Raw genomic sequence first — 14236 nt, 5'->3', positions numbered from 1 at the left:
ATTGTCTTCTTGCAGATTTTTGTGTCTTGAAATTCATGTTTGTAGTATGAAAATAGCAACTGAAATTACACACACACTTATGTACACACACACATATATATGTACACACATACATAAATCATACATATGATATATGATACATACAATATGATATATCTGATATATGATGCATATATGACATATAACATGTAAGATATATTAATATATATCATATATACATAATATATACCCTCTATGATAAACTATATTACATACATCTTAAATCATATATACATATACATATATATATGTGTGTGTGTATATAGATATATATATGTCCCTGTCCAAGGAAAACAAAAAGTCAATAAGTGGAGGAGAGAATTGTAATATTATTTTTAGGTGTCTGTTATTCTCATGCATCTGGTTAAAACTTCACTAATTAAACTCTAAAAGGTTTTTTCGATTAAACATTTTGATTTAGATACTTCATTGTCATTTTGTACTTAATTTTGGAAGCTGTGCTGTAGGTTGACCCAACAATGAGAGTTATTATTAATTCAGTGATGCTTTAACCCAACATAATTGGTTTTATTTTATGAATTTGGGGAATATCTATTAACCAATCCATAATATGTGGATTATATTATATATTATATGAGATTGATGGGTTTAAATAAATTGTGTTATACTAAGGGAAACTTCTAATATCAATTCATGTTTTTTATATAGGTGTTTAGATCCCAGTCTCTTACCAAGTAACTACATAGTAGAAATGTCAAATAAAAGTATATTATGAACTCTTTGTTAATGATAAAATTAGACTTTCTGAACAACTTTTCTTTTGCAATTATTGCTACATAAGCTTTCATTGTTTCACTCTGTCTTCTAGATACTTTGTGGAACTACTAATGTACCACTGTATTTTTAAAGGAATCTGGTTTGACAGAGGGAATTAAAATTTTGTAACTATGGGGCAAGGTGTGATTTTTCTTTTTTCCTTAATACTGATGTTCAAGATGTTTAAAATAAAGCTTCTTAGTAATCATGAAATAAATATTTTCTCCTAGAAAAAAATGATATTTTGTCAGATTCTATGCAAGGGATTGGAGAAACACAAGTAACAATACATTTGCCAAAAGAAACTCTATTAACATTATATTTAAATATTTAAAATAACGGGAACCTTTGAAGTAAATATGTGCCAAAGGCAGAACTTAACACTATCTACATTGGTAATGCCATTTCTTTTCTAGACACTCACATGCTAAAAAAGCTATTAAATGCAATATTCAGCAAGTATTCAAGCTTCCCCTCTTTGCATTTTTTCTTAGCATTCTCCACTGATGGGCATCCTGCTCTCCAAGTGACCATGTCTACATTTCTTAAGTATTAGTCCGCTGCAATATATGCTATTTTTATTCTATGCCCTGGAGCCATAGTGAAAACATGAGAAAATGATTGTTTGTTTGGTTTTCTCATCATTTAGAATCTTTTCTGCTTTTCCTGAAATAATAAAATTTAGAAAAACATGAAGAGTAGTCAGAATGTTTCAGGTCTAAAATCCAAGCCTCACTTACTGATCTGAAGGACTTTCTTTACGGTCCTTGGCTTCTTCCTGACTTCACAGATACAAAGACTGATCAGAAACAAAACTCTTTTGTGCAGACAAGGGTGCTTAACTCTACCCTCACCTGCACCTCTGTGAATCAGGGATGTTGACTTATCATCAGAGGAGTTGTAGGAGTTACTGATGCCTGACTTTTACTTGTCTGCTGAAAGTGGGCCAGGCAGTGGGGGCATTTAGAGAGTTCAGTGTTTTAATCATTGTCTTTGTGTTAATGTGCTACATTCTTAAAACAGAGCATGATAGCAGTAAGACACTTTGGGCAGTGTGAGACAGAAGAACAGAGACAGTTGTTCACATATTTTATGTTTGGAAAGAAAGAACATGCTAAATGAAAGAGAGAAAGCAACAAGGGTAGAGAGGAAGAGTTTAACATCATTGTTATTTTCAGTGGTAGCACAGATGCAGTGGAGCAAAAGGAAAGACAAAGAGGGAAAGGGTTGGACCTAAGAACTATTAGATTGCTGCAAAAGTAAATGGGGTTTTTGCCATCAAAAGTAATGGTAAAGACCACAATTACTTTTGCAGTAAACTAACCGTTCTTTGTGCTGTTCTTATTCTGTGTGTTTGGATCAAATGGGTAAATTTTAGGAGTTAATGGCATAGGCAAGGTTTTAAGAAGTTACATTCCCACAAATGTCTTCTGTCTGTCTGCCTGCCTGCCTATCTATCTATCTATCTATCTATCTATCTATCTATCTATCTATCTATCTATCTATCTGGTTTATCTATCTATGTGTCTGTCTATCTGTCCTTCTGTTTTATTTTTCTGTGCTGGAATAATACATGATGAGAGGATTTTGTCTTAGCAGTGCTGTAGCATGGATATTATTTGTAGTGAAAATTCATTTAGAATAATCATATTATAATCATATGCTCTATTATTTAGGGCAAGGAGAAAGCATGCACATGTTGAAAATAACCCTTTAAAATAGCTGTCATGTACTTGTGACCTAGGACAATTAAGTCCATAACTGGATAAAGCCTAACAGATACTTTAAAATTGTTTTTTCTTAATGTTTTCTTCTTATTTAAAAAAAAAAAAAAACGAGGACCCATTCATATGCCCAATAGAAGTCTTACATGACATTTCAAATTGGTTTTGGTTTCTCTACACTTATTCTTCATTCGTTTTTTTTCTATTTAGAGTTTTATAACTTGTCAGGTGTGTGCTGTATCACTTTGCTGTTTTTGCAGAAAGTTGACTCCATAGGGAGGCAGCTATGGTACAGAGTTCCTAGGACCTAAAAATCTGGTTTTGAACCCCAGCTCTCTCTTCAGCCAAGTCAATTTACTTCTTTGAGTTTAGGTGATAGTTGAATCAGGCTGTAAAAACATCAAATCCAAGAAAAATGGAAGAGAAATGCATTTAAAATATTTTTTAAGCCCAGTGGCAAATTCTTATGAGGGCTGCCCCATTGACACTCCATTTGTGATCCAGGAATAAACATTATAATGGATAAACACATCTTTAGAATCAAGTCATGTTAAATTGAACTTCAATCTTCTTCTAAAACCAATTATCTTTAAATCACACGGTTTTAAGACCTATATACAGCATCTGCACTTACCTGTGGGAGTAGCATGGTACCATAAATAAGGCCACATTGTTTTAAGTCCATCTCCCATTTTTCTAAATGAAGTTGCTGAAACATGATTGTATGCTCCTATAGAGTAAATACATTTCTGTGAATTCATATACCATGTATTTGCACTTCAGGATTTAAAGTTCTCACAGCTTTACCTTGTGAGGTATAAAAAGTCTTGGGTCAAGGGGCAGGCACTTAAATAGTTTCCTGAATTATTCCAAGATGTGGCAAGAAAGTTTCCATTTCAATTCATCAGTCACTCTTTAAAAAGTGCAAGGATTTAACTACTTTTTGTGCTCTTCAAAAAGTCATGCGTCTCAGTTACACACAGAGTGGCCTATTAACACTTTGTCTTCAGGGTCCTCATTTTCATATACTTTGTAGTCTTGCTGATGCTTACTGAATTTCAGTTTATATTGAAAACAAATACATAAAACCAAAACACAATGAAAGATAGGATGTGGAGTGAAAAGAGGACCAGGCCTGATTTACAAACCATGCCAAAACTGCCTGGATAGCAGGTGCTCCTTCTCTGTGAGATTAGCTCCATAGAAAGCCATCCATAATTGGGCTTCTTCATAGGGAATGTAAATATTTTGACATATCATACCTTACTATTGAATAAAATATATAATTGGTGTGTTTATTATTTTCTTTTAAATTTTTGTTTCATGCTGTGAAAGTCAAAATTAGAAAAAGGGTGGAGGGAAACCTCCTATTCATCACCACACCTTATCAGTCCCGTCCTCCTCATGCTTATTCAATTCTCTTCTTTTTCATTAAAAATATTGTTGAGCATATGCTATGTGTCAGACATTGCACTACATGCAAGAAGTGTTATAAACGATAAATGAGGTGTTTTCCCTGTTCTCAAAGAGTCAGCAGTCTGTGTTGGAACATTATTTTGCAGGTAGCTATGATATAGGGACCTTAGGGTATTTCTTAAGTGCCTTAAGAAATTCACAAACAGAAGTTACTTTTAGAGGGCATGTGTTTGGGAAGGCCAGGGATGATGACTCAGGTCATCACGTCACAGACCCAGCTATAGAACATATGCTTCTTGTTCTTTTACTGCTGGTAGTATTTAATGACAATGAACGCAGGCACAGCTTAAACACACAAACTTCTTTTATTCACCCTTTCCCTTCACCCTTTGACCCAAAGCTGGAGGGGAGGATGGAGATCCACAGCCAGAGGGAACACTCCACCATCTCACCCATAAGCAGTGATTAGAAATGGAGGAATATCTCCTTTTAGCAGCCTTGGGATTTCATTAAGACCCTAGATAGGCCCCTTTCCATCTCTGGGACCCAGCAGTCTGGACCGTGGGTCTCTGCTAACCCAGTCTGCAGGAGGTGCATCATTCTCCTTGTTGGCCAGGTGAGGCTCACTGAGTTAAATAGTGGTCTTTATCAGCTGTCCCCAGCTATCTGTCTCTAGCTTCCTTCCAACCAATGGGTCTGTTATTAAAAAATTGAACCCAACCTTCTGTCATCCTAACAAAATTGGGCTTTACATTTGAGGGTCTGGGGACATCTCTGAAGGTGGTTAGTATTATGATGACTCTGTAAAAGAAGCCTCATGACATATGATCCCAAGTTGATAATGGCAGTGTCAGAGTACTAAGAACAAAGTCATGTATTGCAATTCCATGTGGACCAAACTGTGCATAGACTATCAACATCAATGGAAAATTTCTCATCCTTGATTTCAGCTTTTGTTTCACCTCCTTCTCTCACTGGCAAGTTTATTAGTGCTAGTATTGGAGTAAAGTGATTGGTATGAAGCCTCACTTTTGTCTGTTATTTCTCTCAAATGGGTGAAGGTGTTAATGGAGGGTAAACATAATGAACAATCAAGAACATAATAAAGTTAGAGGAACAGCAGGAAGCTTGGATCAATGGCCCCTGGAAAATTGAGAATTGACTGTAATTACAATAGATCAGAAGGAGTTCTCCTGTCTCCCAATGAGTTTTCTGCTAAATTCACCTAAATCTTAAGAGAGTATCTTAGTCTTTAAAGTTGAATGGGAAACTTTCCTTGTCCTGTAAAGGCTTCTAACATCTCTGTAGATAATAGTGTTACCCTTCTTAAAGTCCAAGCCAACTGGAGCCCTGCATAGAAGGGAACACTTTCTAACTATAAGGCATGATGACTTGCAGAGCATGCAACACCAATTGGAAGAAATAATATGGTGGGTTTGTTGTGGTTGTTGTTTTAAATTCTGCCTAAGACCTTTGAGGTTACATGGGATAGAGCATGCCAGTTGAAAAGAAATACAATATTGTCTATTTTCATTAACCTAGTCCTTTTTCCATCTTTGTCGTCTTCCTCCACCCCCTTGCTCTGGGTCCAGTGGAGAACTCAGGTGATTCACCCATCTGCAAAATGATTTGGGCTAGGATACATCTTGCTTTAAATGTCTCTGGGAAACTTCTGAGGGTGGGGCAAGAATTCTGAGAGGGAGGAGTATTGCTTTTGATATGAAAACAGTTGGGATTAGATGAATCTGATTTCTTCCAATCCCACGGACCCTTGAGACAGATTGACCAGATCTGGCAACAAAACCGTCATCTCCATTGCAAAAGAAGGTGGCTTAATATCCCTACTGCATGACCAAATGTTTGCTAATCTAGTTTACAGCAACTATTAAGATTTCAAATGTACTGATATTACAGTTTTGCACTGACATTTTCCCCTTATGAATAGAACAAATCTTGTTACAAGGGAGACAGCAATGACCAGTATGGAAATGTTTAATTGGTTATCCCATTTTTTTTTTTTGTCCCCTAGATTTCCTTCTCCTCAGACTTGGAGGGTGGAGGTGGGCGGGGGGAAAGGCAGCATTGACACTTTTCTTTTTCTTTTTCTTTTTTTCAGATTCACAAGAGTAAAAAAGACCTCATAGACAATAAAAGAGGCTGCCAATGTCTTGCATCATTCTAGCTGAGCTTCTTCATTCTCCTTCTTCTCCTTCTTCCACAAAGACCCATATCTGGAGAAGGTGTACAACTTTCAAACACAAGCCCCCCACCCCCTGACCCTTGGCCTTCCCTCACACCATCTCCTTCCAGGGGATGAATCTTTGGGGGTTGGTTTGAGGTCTTAGAACTCTGGGGGATATTCCCCTGGGCAAACCAAACAACGTGAGATTTTTACTCAAACAGAAACAAAACTTGAAGGGACATCCTCAAAATCCTTTGCTAATGACCTGTCTTTCAAGGCACCTGTCTGGCCTGATGAGAATGGACATCCTGGATATGCTGGGAGAGGCCTGAAAAAAGCCATACACACAGTAATTGCCATTTTATGACTGTCAATGCCGTTACTTTAAATGTTGTCATTTTTGCACTGGCTACTGACGATACAGCCATGCTGACATTCATCACAGCAAAGATGATGATTCCAGTCTCTGGTTCCTTTCCTGAGTCAGGAACATTTGTTTTCTCCAATTTCCTTTCAGACTTAAAATTGTTCTTATGCTTTTTTTCCCACTTCTATAATACAGAATTCTGTTTGTTTTCTAAAAAAGATTATTCTATAGGAATCTTTATTGATGGCTAATTTATTTTCTCTGTGCATTCATTAGTATAAACCTGAATGTTCAGCTGACGACTGTACTGTTGAGTGGGAACCCATTGTTTCCACTGGTAGCATCGATAACTAAGTGGTTACTGAAATTTTTACCACTGGCTGGACATCTTCTTTTGGATATCTGTGGTTTGATTTCATCACTCTTCTTTTTATTCAGTAAAGTGCTAAGGGAATTAGTATCAGGGAGATATGGCAGATAATTCTTTGCATTTTAGTGAGTTTTTAAAAATACAAGATAGAAGTGGATTAATAGCATGAATCAAAAATAAGAATAATAGATGTAGCATGGAAAGAGAATAACATTGCAGCCCCCTTGAGACCAAATTACAGGTGGGATCTAAGGGAGTGCAAGTAAAGTGGGATTTTATGAGTCTAAATGATGCGATTTAGATAAAAGTGATTCTTAAAATGTGGTTATTGGTCACACAGGAATCTCTGAGTCCTTCCCAAGAGTAAAGCACATGAATATGCTGATGATGAAGTGGGGATTAGTAATAGAAAGAGAGCTAGGCAATAGGTTTAAGTGTATTCCCCACTACATATTTAATTTCTACATGAAAAAGCACGAGAACAGATACTTAAACGTCCTTTTATTACTAAGGTGAAATATTGGCATTTTTTCAGGCAGAAAAAAAGAGACTGTATGTGGTCTTCCTGGACCTTTGCCTTGCCAAAATGTTCCCCAACAGAAAGATCTGAAGAACTTTGTAGTATCGAATGCACAACAGCATGCTGATATTTGAACAGATTTCTTCTGTCAGCTTTACGTTTTGCCTTGGAGAAACACTTAGATTTTTCTGTTGTGCTCCCTGTGTTCATAACAATGACCTCACCACATAATGTGGCCAGAAATTCAAATGACTTCAGGGGCCTAGCAGGTCAAGTAAATGAATAAAGCAAGCCATGTAATATCACAGTCATTGTGGTAAATGGCAATTCATAGTGGGCCTTTGTATCAGCAAGACAGGAAGGAGCAATGGGGACTGTGAGAAATTGGAGAGGGTGGGTGCTGTCAAAACAGGGTAGTCGGTAGGCAGCAACTGAATTTGAGCTGTGTGGGGATGGGGGTCCTAGATACCTAGGATTTGATATAAGCTCTCTCCAAATTTTTACATATTGACAACTAACTCAAAAACTTACAAACACTGTGCTAATCAAATGAAACATGCCTGTGAGCTGCATTCAATCCATGGGGCATTGGTTTGCAAACTATGTTCTTAGAGGTGGTATGATTTTGTATTGAAATTAAATATAACCAAGAGTATGTCAATATTTGACCTTGGAACCTGGACCTTTCACCTCATTTATATTCTGTATTTTTGTATGTGGGGCTTTTTGGCCAGTCAAAATAGAAAGTCTACAGCTTCCATTTTATAATCTAACAAGCAACAAGAAACAACATTTGAAAAAGAAACAGGAATATAGCCATTTTTTCTAGCACCAATAAAAATGGAAATGTTTTTCATTTGCTTTAAGTCATTAATCAGCTGAAAAAGAATAGAAAGAGAATTTCATTCCATAAAGAACTTCACCTAAAACTCTCAGTGAAGCAAAACAAAACTCCATGTAACTCACTCTTAGCTTTAAATCTTTAAAAAGTGTTTCGAAGGGATATTGAGTAAAAATGCAGTTATCTATTAAAAATACAAAATGCTATATTATATGATGCTATGAATTGATACTGGAGCTGATAAAACATTAAAGTAATTATTCCAAATCAGTGCTGACTGCAAAAGCAATATTTCCAAAGCTCTAGCTTATTTTCTGCAGTCTTTTAATTCCCTTGAAACAGCTTTCTTCAAGTTGAGCAGCAATTTGGGACAAACATTATTCTATTGCACAGATTATGGCATCTTACTCTGGTTTACACACACAGAGCAAGGGCTTACACACCTGAATTAAGAATTAACTAGCATGTGGGGACAGCAATAGGGACAGTCCTACCACAGACGAAACCATGCGCTCTACACGTCCCTGGGTAAAATGTGACAAGTTAGCCCTTGAATTTGTGTCCCCGTGTCACCAAATAGCTCTATATTTAAGTTGTGTTAATGTGGTACGTTTCAGTGGCATAATGACCCATTCTTATCGAGGCCTTTGTTCCATATTTTATTTTTGCCAATCTTTCTTAGGTTATGAGCCCTAATAGTTTATGGCAGCAGGCAAGAGACTCATTTCTAACCCATTAAATTCAAATGGACTTTCTTCCACTGTCCATTTCATTTTTGGAGCTGTTATAAACTACCGAAAACATTTGACAGGATCCCATTGTGGATCTGATACACTTAAACAGTAAAATGATATCTAAACATCTGAAAGCCAAAGAATAACCTAGTGCACGTGTTCATTCATTTGTAGAATTTAAGCCATTGTATTATATTTTCCACTTGGAACCATGCCTTTAGATACAAAAGCGTAAAGTAAAAAGCAACATTATCATGGGATGTGAGATGGTAATCCAAAAGTTGAAGACCAATTTTTGTTATCCATATTTTGGAAGTATGGATACTGTTTATTTTAATATCACTTCTCTCATGGGTCACTTTTCCTTAGATAGGTAGGTAGATAGATAGATAGATAGATAGATAGATAGATAGATAGTTAGATGATAGATAGATAGATAGATAGATAGATAATATAATATAATATATTTTCTTCTTTCTTAACCTATGAGCAGAGACTTTGATGATGGAAATTACTTTGTAACATTCCCCATGGAGCCTAGGAAAAACAATAGAAAAAAAGCATGAAATCTTTTTCTCATAGTGAAATAGAGAAGATTCTAAGATTGGAAGTCTGTGTATGTGGTGTTCTATCCCAAATAAAGAGAATTTAGGGAATTCAGGCAACAATTTTTTTCCTAATTGGAAACTTTGTTCTGATCCTGAGATGCCCACACACCCCACAGGAGACGCAGTGCTGGCCCACCACAGTGTTTGGAACACGGTCAGCATTCAGGAAACACATTCAAAATCGTCTAACTGAATTCCACTATCCACTTGTGAATGCAAACAAAATTCAAATTTCCCTGAAAATTTATTCAACTTCTCCTATATGCCAAGCACACTGCTAAAGGCTTATCTTCTAAGTATATGCAGGCATACCCTACTCACACAAATAGCTTATTACCAGAGATAGGAAATTGCAGGTAATTTGGGAGAAATTGTCATAGCCAAATTTATGGAAAAAATAAAATAAAAACTTCTCTATGGCCTCTTGATTTAAGAAAAAAACAGAACAATACAAAAAAACAAGCACTAAAACAGGATTTATCTGAGAATGTCTTTCCAAAAGGGAAGATGACACCAATCTATATAAAACGTCAGTGGATTTACTGAGAATCCAAGTGGAAACTTTTAAAACCTTAAACAGACTCTCCTACAGCAAATAGATTCTCTATGTGCAGCATGAGGAATCACTGCATAGTTCTGCTCCACCAATAATATGATTGGTACAGCACCAAACCGTGGCAAAGTTAGATGTTAAAGAACATAATGTTGCAGTAATGATGTTATATTGGATCTTATGCATGAACAAATGGAAAGTAATAATTTATCAACAGTGATCCATGATTAAAGGCCTCATTATCACTAAGAAAATGAACTTAATGAAAAAAATTATAATGAGCAATGACAATATTCCTATAAAACCTCCCTCTGGGTATCAAGAGACATATTACCTGCCAAGGCCAGATTTTACTTTTTAAGGTTTCCTCTCTCTCACCAGAGACACTAGTGGGCACAGAGGTGACACTAGAATTAGAATGTTACCAGAGTCATTTACATTAGACAGTTTATCTGATCATGAACATGTTCCCAGGGAGATTAGAAAAATGGGAAGCAGGCCTCTAAAGATCCTCCTTGGACATTTGTAAGAAGGCTGGCTGCTTCTCCAGGAATGTCTGAATTAAGCAAGAATTGTGCCACTGAAATAGCTTCTTGTTTTTATATTAAACAAGGAACGATTGTGCGGTGGATGACCTGGACTGAAAGATGTATGATGGTCAAGTTTAAACATATTAATTCCTGATTGTTTTCTTAAATACCCACCCTAGTCATTTTTTGGAAAATATTGCCAGACATATTTGACATGAATTCATGTTTATTCTGGCTTCTGTTCCCAAGCAGAAGTGGATTAACCCTGGCAATGGCTGGCTTCACTAACCGTACTTGCACCCAGCCTGGGCTGCCATCTGCTCAGCCAGGAGAAGCAGGGAGTAGGGTGTGGGCCCTTTAAGTTCACTCAGGGCACACTCATTCAGTCTCCCCTGAGGAGACCTTGTCCCCCTTTGTGGGGTGAATGCTGGCTGTTGCAGGCCAGAGGCAGTGCCAACTGGAGACGCATCCTCTCAGCTTTGGTCAGCTTCAGCCATGATTCCTGAACCTCACCCATGTATTCTTCATGAGTGCTGGCTTCTGAACCTGCAGGATCATTTCTCAGTCAGTTTATGGTGCAGGGTAATTCATTTAAAATAAAGCCCATTAAAACCCAATGGCTATAGAATGGGTTTTAAATAGATTGTCCTGGAGACACATCATTGTATAGTCTTTGCTTCCCTCTCATGACCTATCTTGGAGTAGAATTTGTGTACTACTGTCCTTGTCTTTGAGTGGGTATATGTGTGATGGTACAGAAATACAGTCACATATTATATTAATATATATAGATGGATAGGAAAAACCTACAGCCATAGGTATTGTCCAATAACTGATTCTAGAGGTAGAACTATAGAGTATACATTTCCTTTTTTCTTGCTTTGATGATATTTTTATACAATTTTATATGCTATAAAATTTTCAAAAATATATTTGCTATTTTCATTTGTAGAGCTTGGTTAGGTTTTTATCAGCTCTTGTGCCCACTGTACAACCAGATTCCCCCCATCTAATTTAAATGTCTTCCCTTTTTCAAACTCTCCTTTATGTTTTCCTTTTTTTTCCTCCCATTTTTCTACCCTTCACAAATTCCTTCTTTTGCTTCTGTCCAGGTAACCCATTCTGCTTGCAGTATCATTTTAGCACGTACAAACACAAAATAATGGGAAAAATAAAAGCACCTTGTTCCATGCAATTCGTATGGGAAAGTTTTGGGTGTCAAAGGTTGCTGGGGATAGATGGGGAGGCAGAAATAGCTTGGGAAAATGAAGCAGGAAAAAAGGAAATCTTTATGGGAAATCAATTACCCAAAGCAAGGTGAGTCACCTAGAGGTGAATATGATGTTGTTATTGTCCTCGCTTAGTGTACAGCACAATTTTTGCTCTCACAGGGTTTTTCTCTTTAGGATGCGTAGCACCCTATGCATTAAATGCATAGCATCCTAAAGACACCCTACTCACCATGAGTCTGTAGGCTCTTTCCTGATGAGGGCACTGGCCATATGTGAATGGAAAACTCAACTCATCTCCTCAGCCTTAGATGTTGCTGCTGTTCAGCTGGATTTGTGAGAAATATCTGGATTACTATCAAGAACATTTAGCAAGACTCAAAAGAGAGAGGCAAGCAGAACCAAAACCCAAACCTCAACCAATGTCTAGCTGAATAAACAATTCTTTGGAGGAATAAGGAAGGTATTTCTGGATATGTTCTGAGAATGCTCTTCCAAAAGGGAAGATGGTAATAATGGACTTGTTTTGATTTCATGGTTGTGATAGAATGTACTTCCAAGATGTGAAATACACTTCTGGCAGATAAAATGCAAGTTGTAATTTGCATTTGTACATCACAGGGTAAAAGAATGGCCATCCATTCTGAGGAAGAGTGTTCTGTTCTCTAAGATGCTGCTTAACCAATGTTATCCAAATGCCATAGCATCATATCTCCAAATACAAGATTAAATCATAAGGATTCATGTAAAACAGAGTATACTGAGCTGTTCTCAGAAAAATTAATGATGTGTTTATTGTAAATCTTTATTGCACAGATGAGCCTGACAGTCATTCAATGTATAATTTTCCCCCAGCATCTAGTAATGCATAAGTACTTGTATGTTCTTCTGATTACCAAATAAAAACAAAGAGTTAACCTCTTAATTGGAATTGGAAAAATGAAAAGACTTTTTTTTCTTTCTTTGAATGTTTCCCATTGTTGTCCATGTTCCGTCTCAGATATAGAGCTGTCCAAACTCAGTCAACCATCTGTCTCTTTTGTATTCCCTTAAACGTCTCATAATACCCAGGCACCAAGTGCCTTTGCCTGCATGCTGAAAGACATACACAGAGTATGACTATATCACGTTTCATTTCACCTTTTTTGACTGTGAGGGATGAAGTAAATGGGTTATCAGAAGCTCATCAGAGGCATAAGAAATCTCAGCATTCGTGGAATTAAGCTGGATTCCATATGTTTAATTTTCTTCAGGGTACAATGATATGGTTTTACAGCCCTGTGATGCTAGCTTTCTGAATTGCAAACTTTTTCTTTCTCCTACTTTTGAAAGGGGTATATTTGGCAATATTTTCCTGCTCAAGCCATGAACATAAGGAGTCTGACTAGGGAATGCAGATGTTCCTTGACTTACCATGAGGTCACGTCCCAATAAACTCATTGTAGGTTGAAAAAACCGTAAGTCGAAAATGCATTTAATATGCCTAACCTACCAGCTGTGTTTGAATCATAGCTTAGGCTATCCTGCCTTAAGCATGCTCAGAACACTTACATTATCCCAGAGTTGGGCAAAATCGCCTAACACAAAGCCTATTTTATAATAAAGTGTTGAATAGCTCATGTAATTTATTGAATACTGTTCTGAAAGTGAAAAACAGAATGGTTATATACAGTTTCTTCAGAGTGTGTATTGCTTTTGCATCATCATGAAGTCCAAAAATTTAAGTTGGGCCGTCATGAGTCAGAGACTCTATTTATAAAATAGTGTAGTCATTCATTACTCCCGTTTGTGGGGATAAAAGTGGTTTACATCCTTTATGGCCTCCAGCCTGATGCCTTCAAACCGGCCTCAGAGAGAGAACTCTCTAGTGGTGATACTGCATATTACACAAATACCACCCCTTCATCAGGGCCTCCTGGTGTATCGTTTCTGCATGGTATTATTGCTCTGATGAAGGCGACTGTGATGTTTCTCCAAAGCAGCCATGCTTGCCATTCACTGAAACATATTTTTAATTTTTTTTCTTAAAGTAAAAATAGAATTTACTCAATTTGGAAAGTATAGACAGTATAATAGGAAACTTAAAATCACTTGTAATACCCCATCCAACAATTAATCATTGTAGATACTTTCTTTTCTTATGATCTTTTGCTATGCATTTTTACACAGTTAAGGCCATATAGTATAGTTAATTTTGAATTATGGTTTGTTCACACAACATTGGATTGTAAGCATTTTCTTGTGAGTGTTTTTTTAACTTCTCCATTAATTTAATTTCAATAGCAGCATAATATTTTATTCTGTGGCTCTAGCGCAATTTACTTAACCACCTCTCTGCTGTTGGGC

The 14236-nt window shown here is 36.7% G+C and overlaps 1 protein-coding gene across 13 annotated transcripts in view; it reads left to right on the top strand.

Moving 5' to 3' along the window:
- Positions 1–14236, top strand: part of PDE1C (phosphodiesterase 1C) — a 799595-nt gene that overhangs the window by 632489 nt on the left and 152870 nt on the right. For 5 of the 13 annotated variants that reach the window (XM_034963893.4, XM_024929517.4, XM_055115825.2 and 2 more), the window contains exon 18: positions 6073–12830. The exons of the other annotated variants lie outside the window; for them this stretch is intronic. In XM_034963893.4, coding sequence (XP_034819784.2) covers positions 6073–6086 — 14 coding nt within the window. In that variant the 3' untranslated portion in view covers positions 6087–12830. Of the gene's footprint in view, positions 1–6072; positions 12831–14236 lie in introns of those variants that run through there. 13 annotated transcript variants of the gene reach the window in all.

This window comes from Pan paniscus, chromosome 6 (assembly GCF_029289425.2).
Source record: "Pan paniscus chromosome 6, NHGRI_mPanPan1-v2.0_pri, whole genome shotgun sequence".
Lineage (NCBI taxonomy): Eukaryota > Metazoa > Chordata > Mammalia > Primates > Hominidae > Pan > Pan paniscus.
This window is presented reverse-complemented; position numbering and strand designations above follow the sequence as displayed.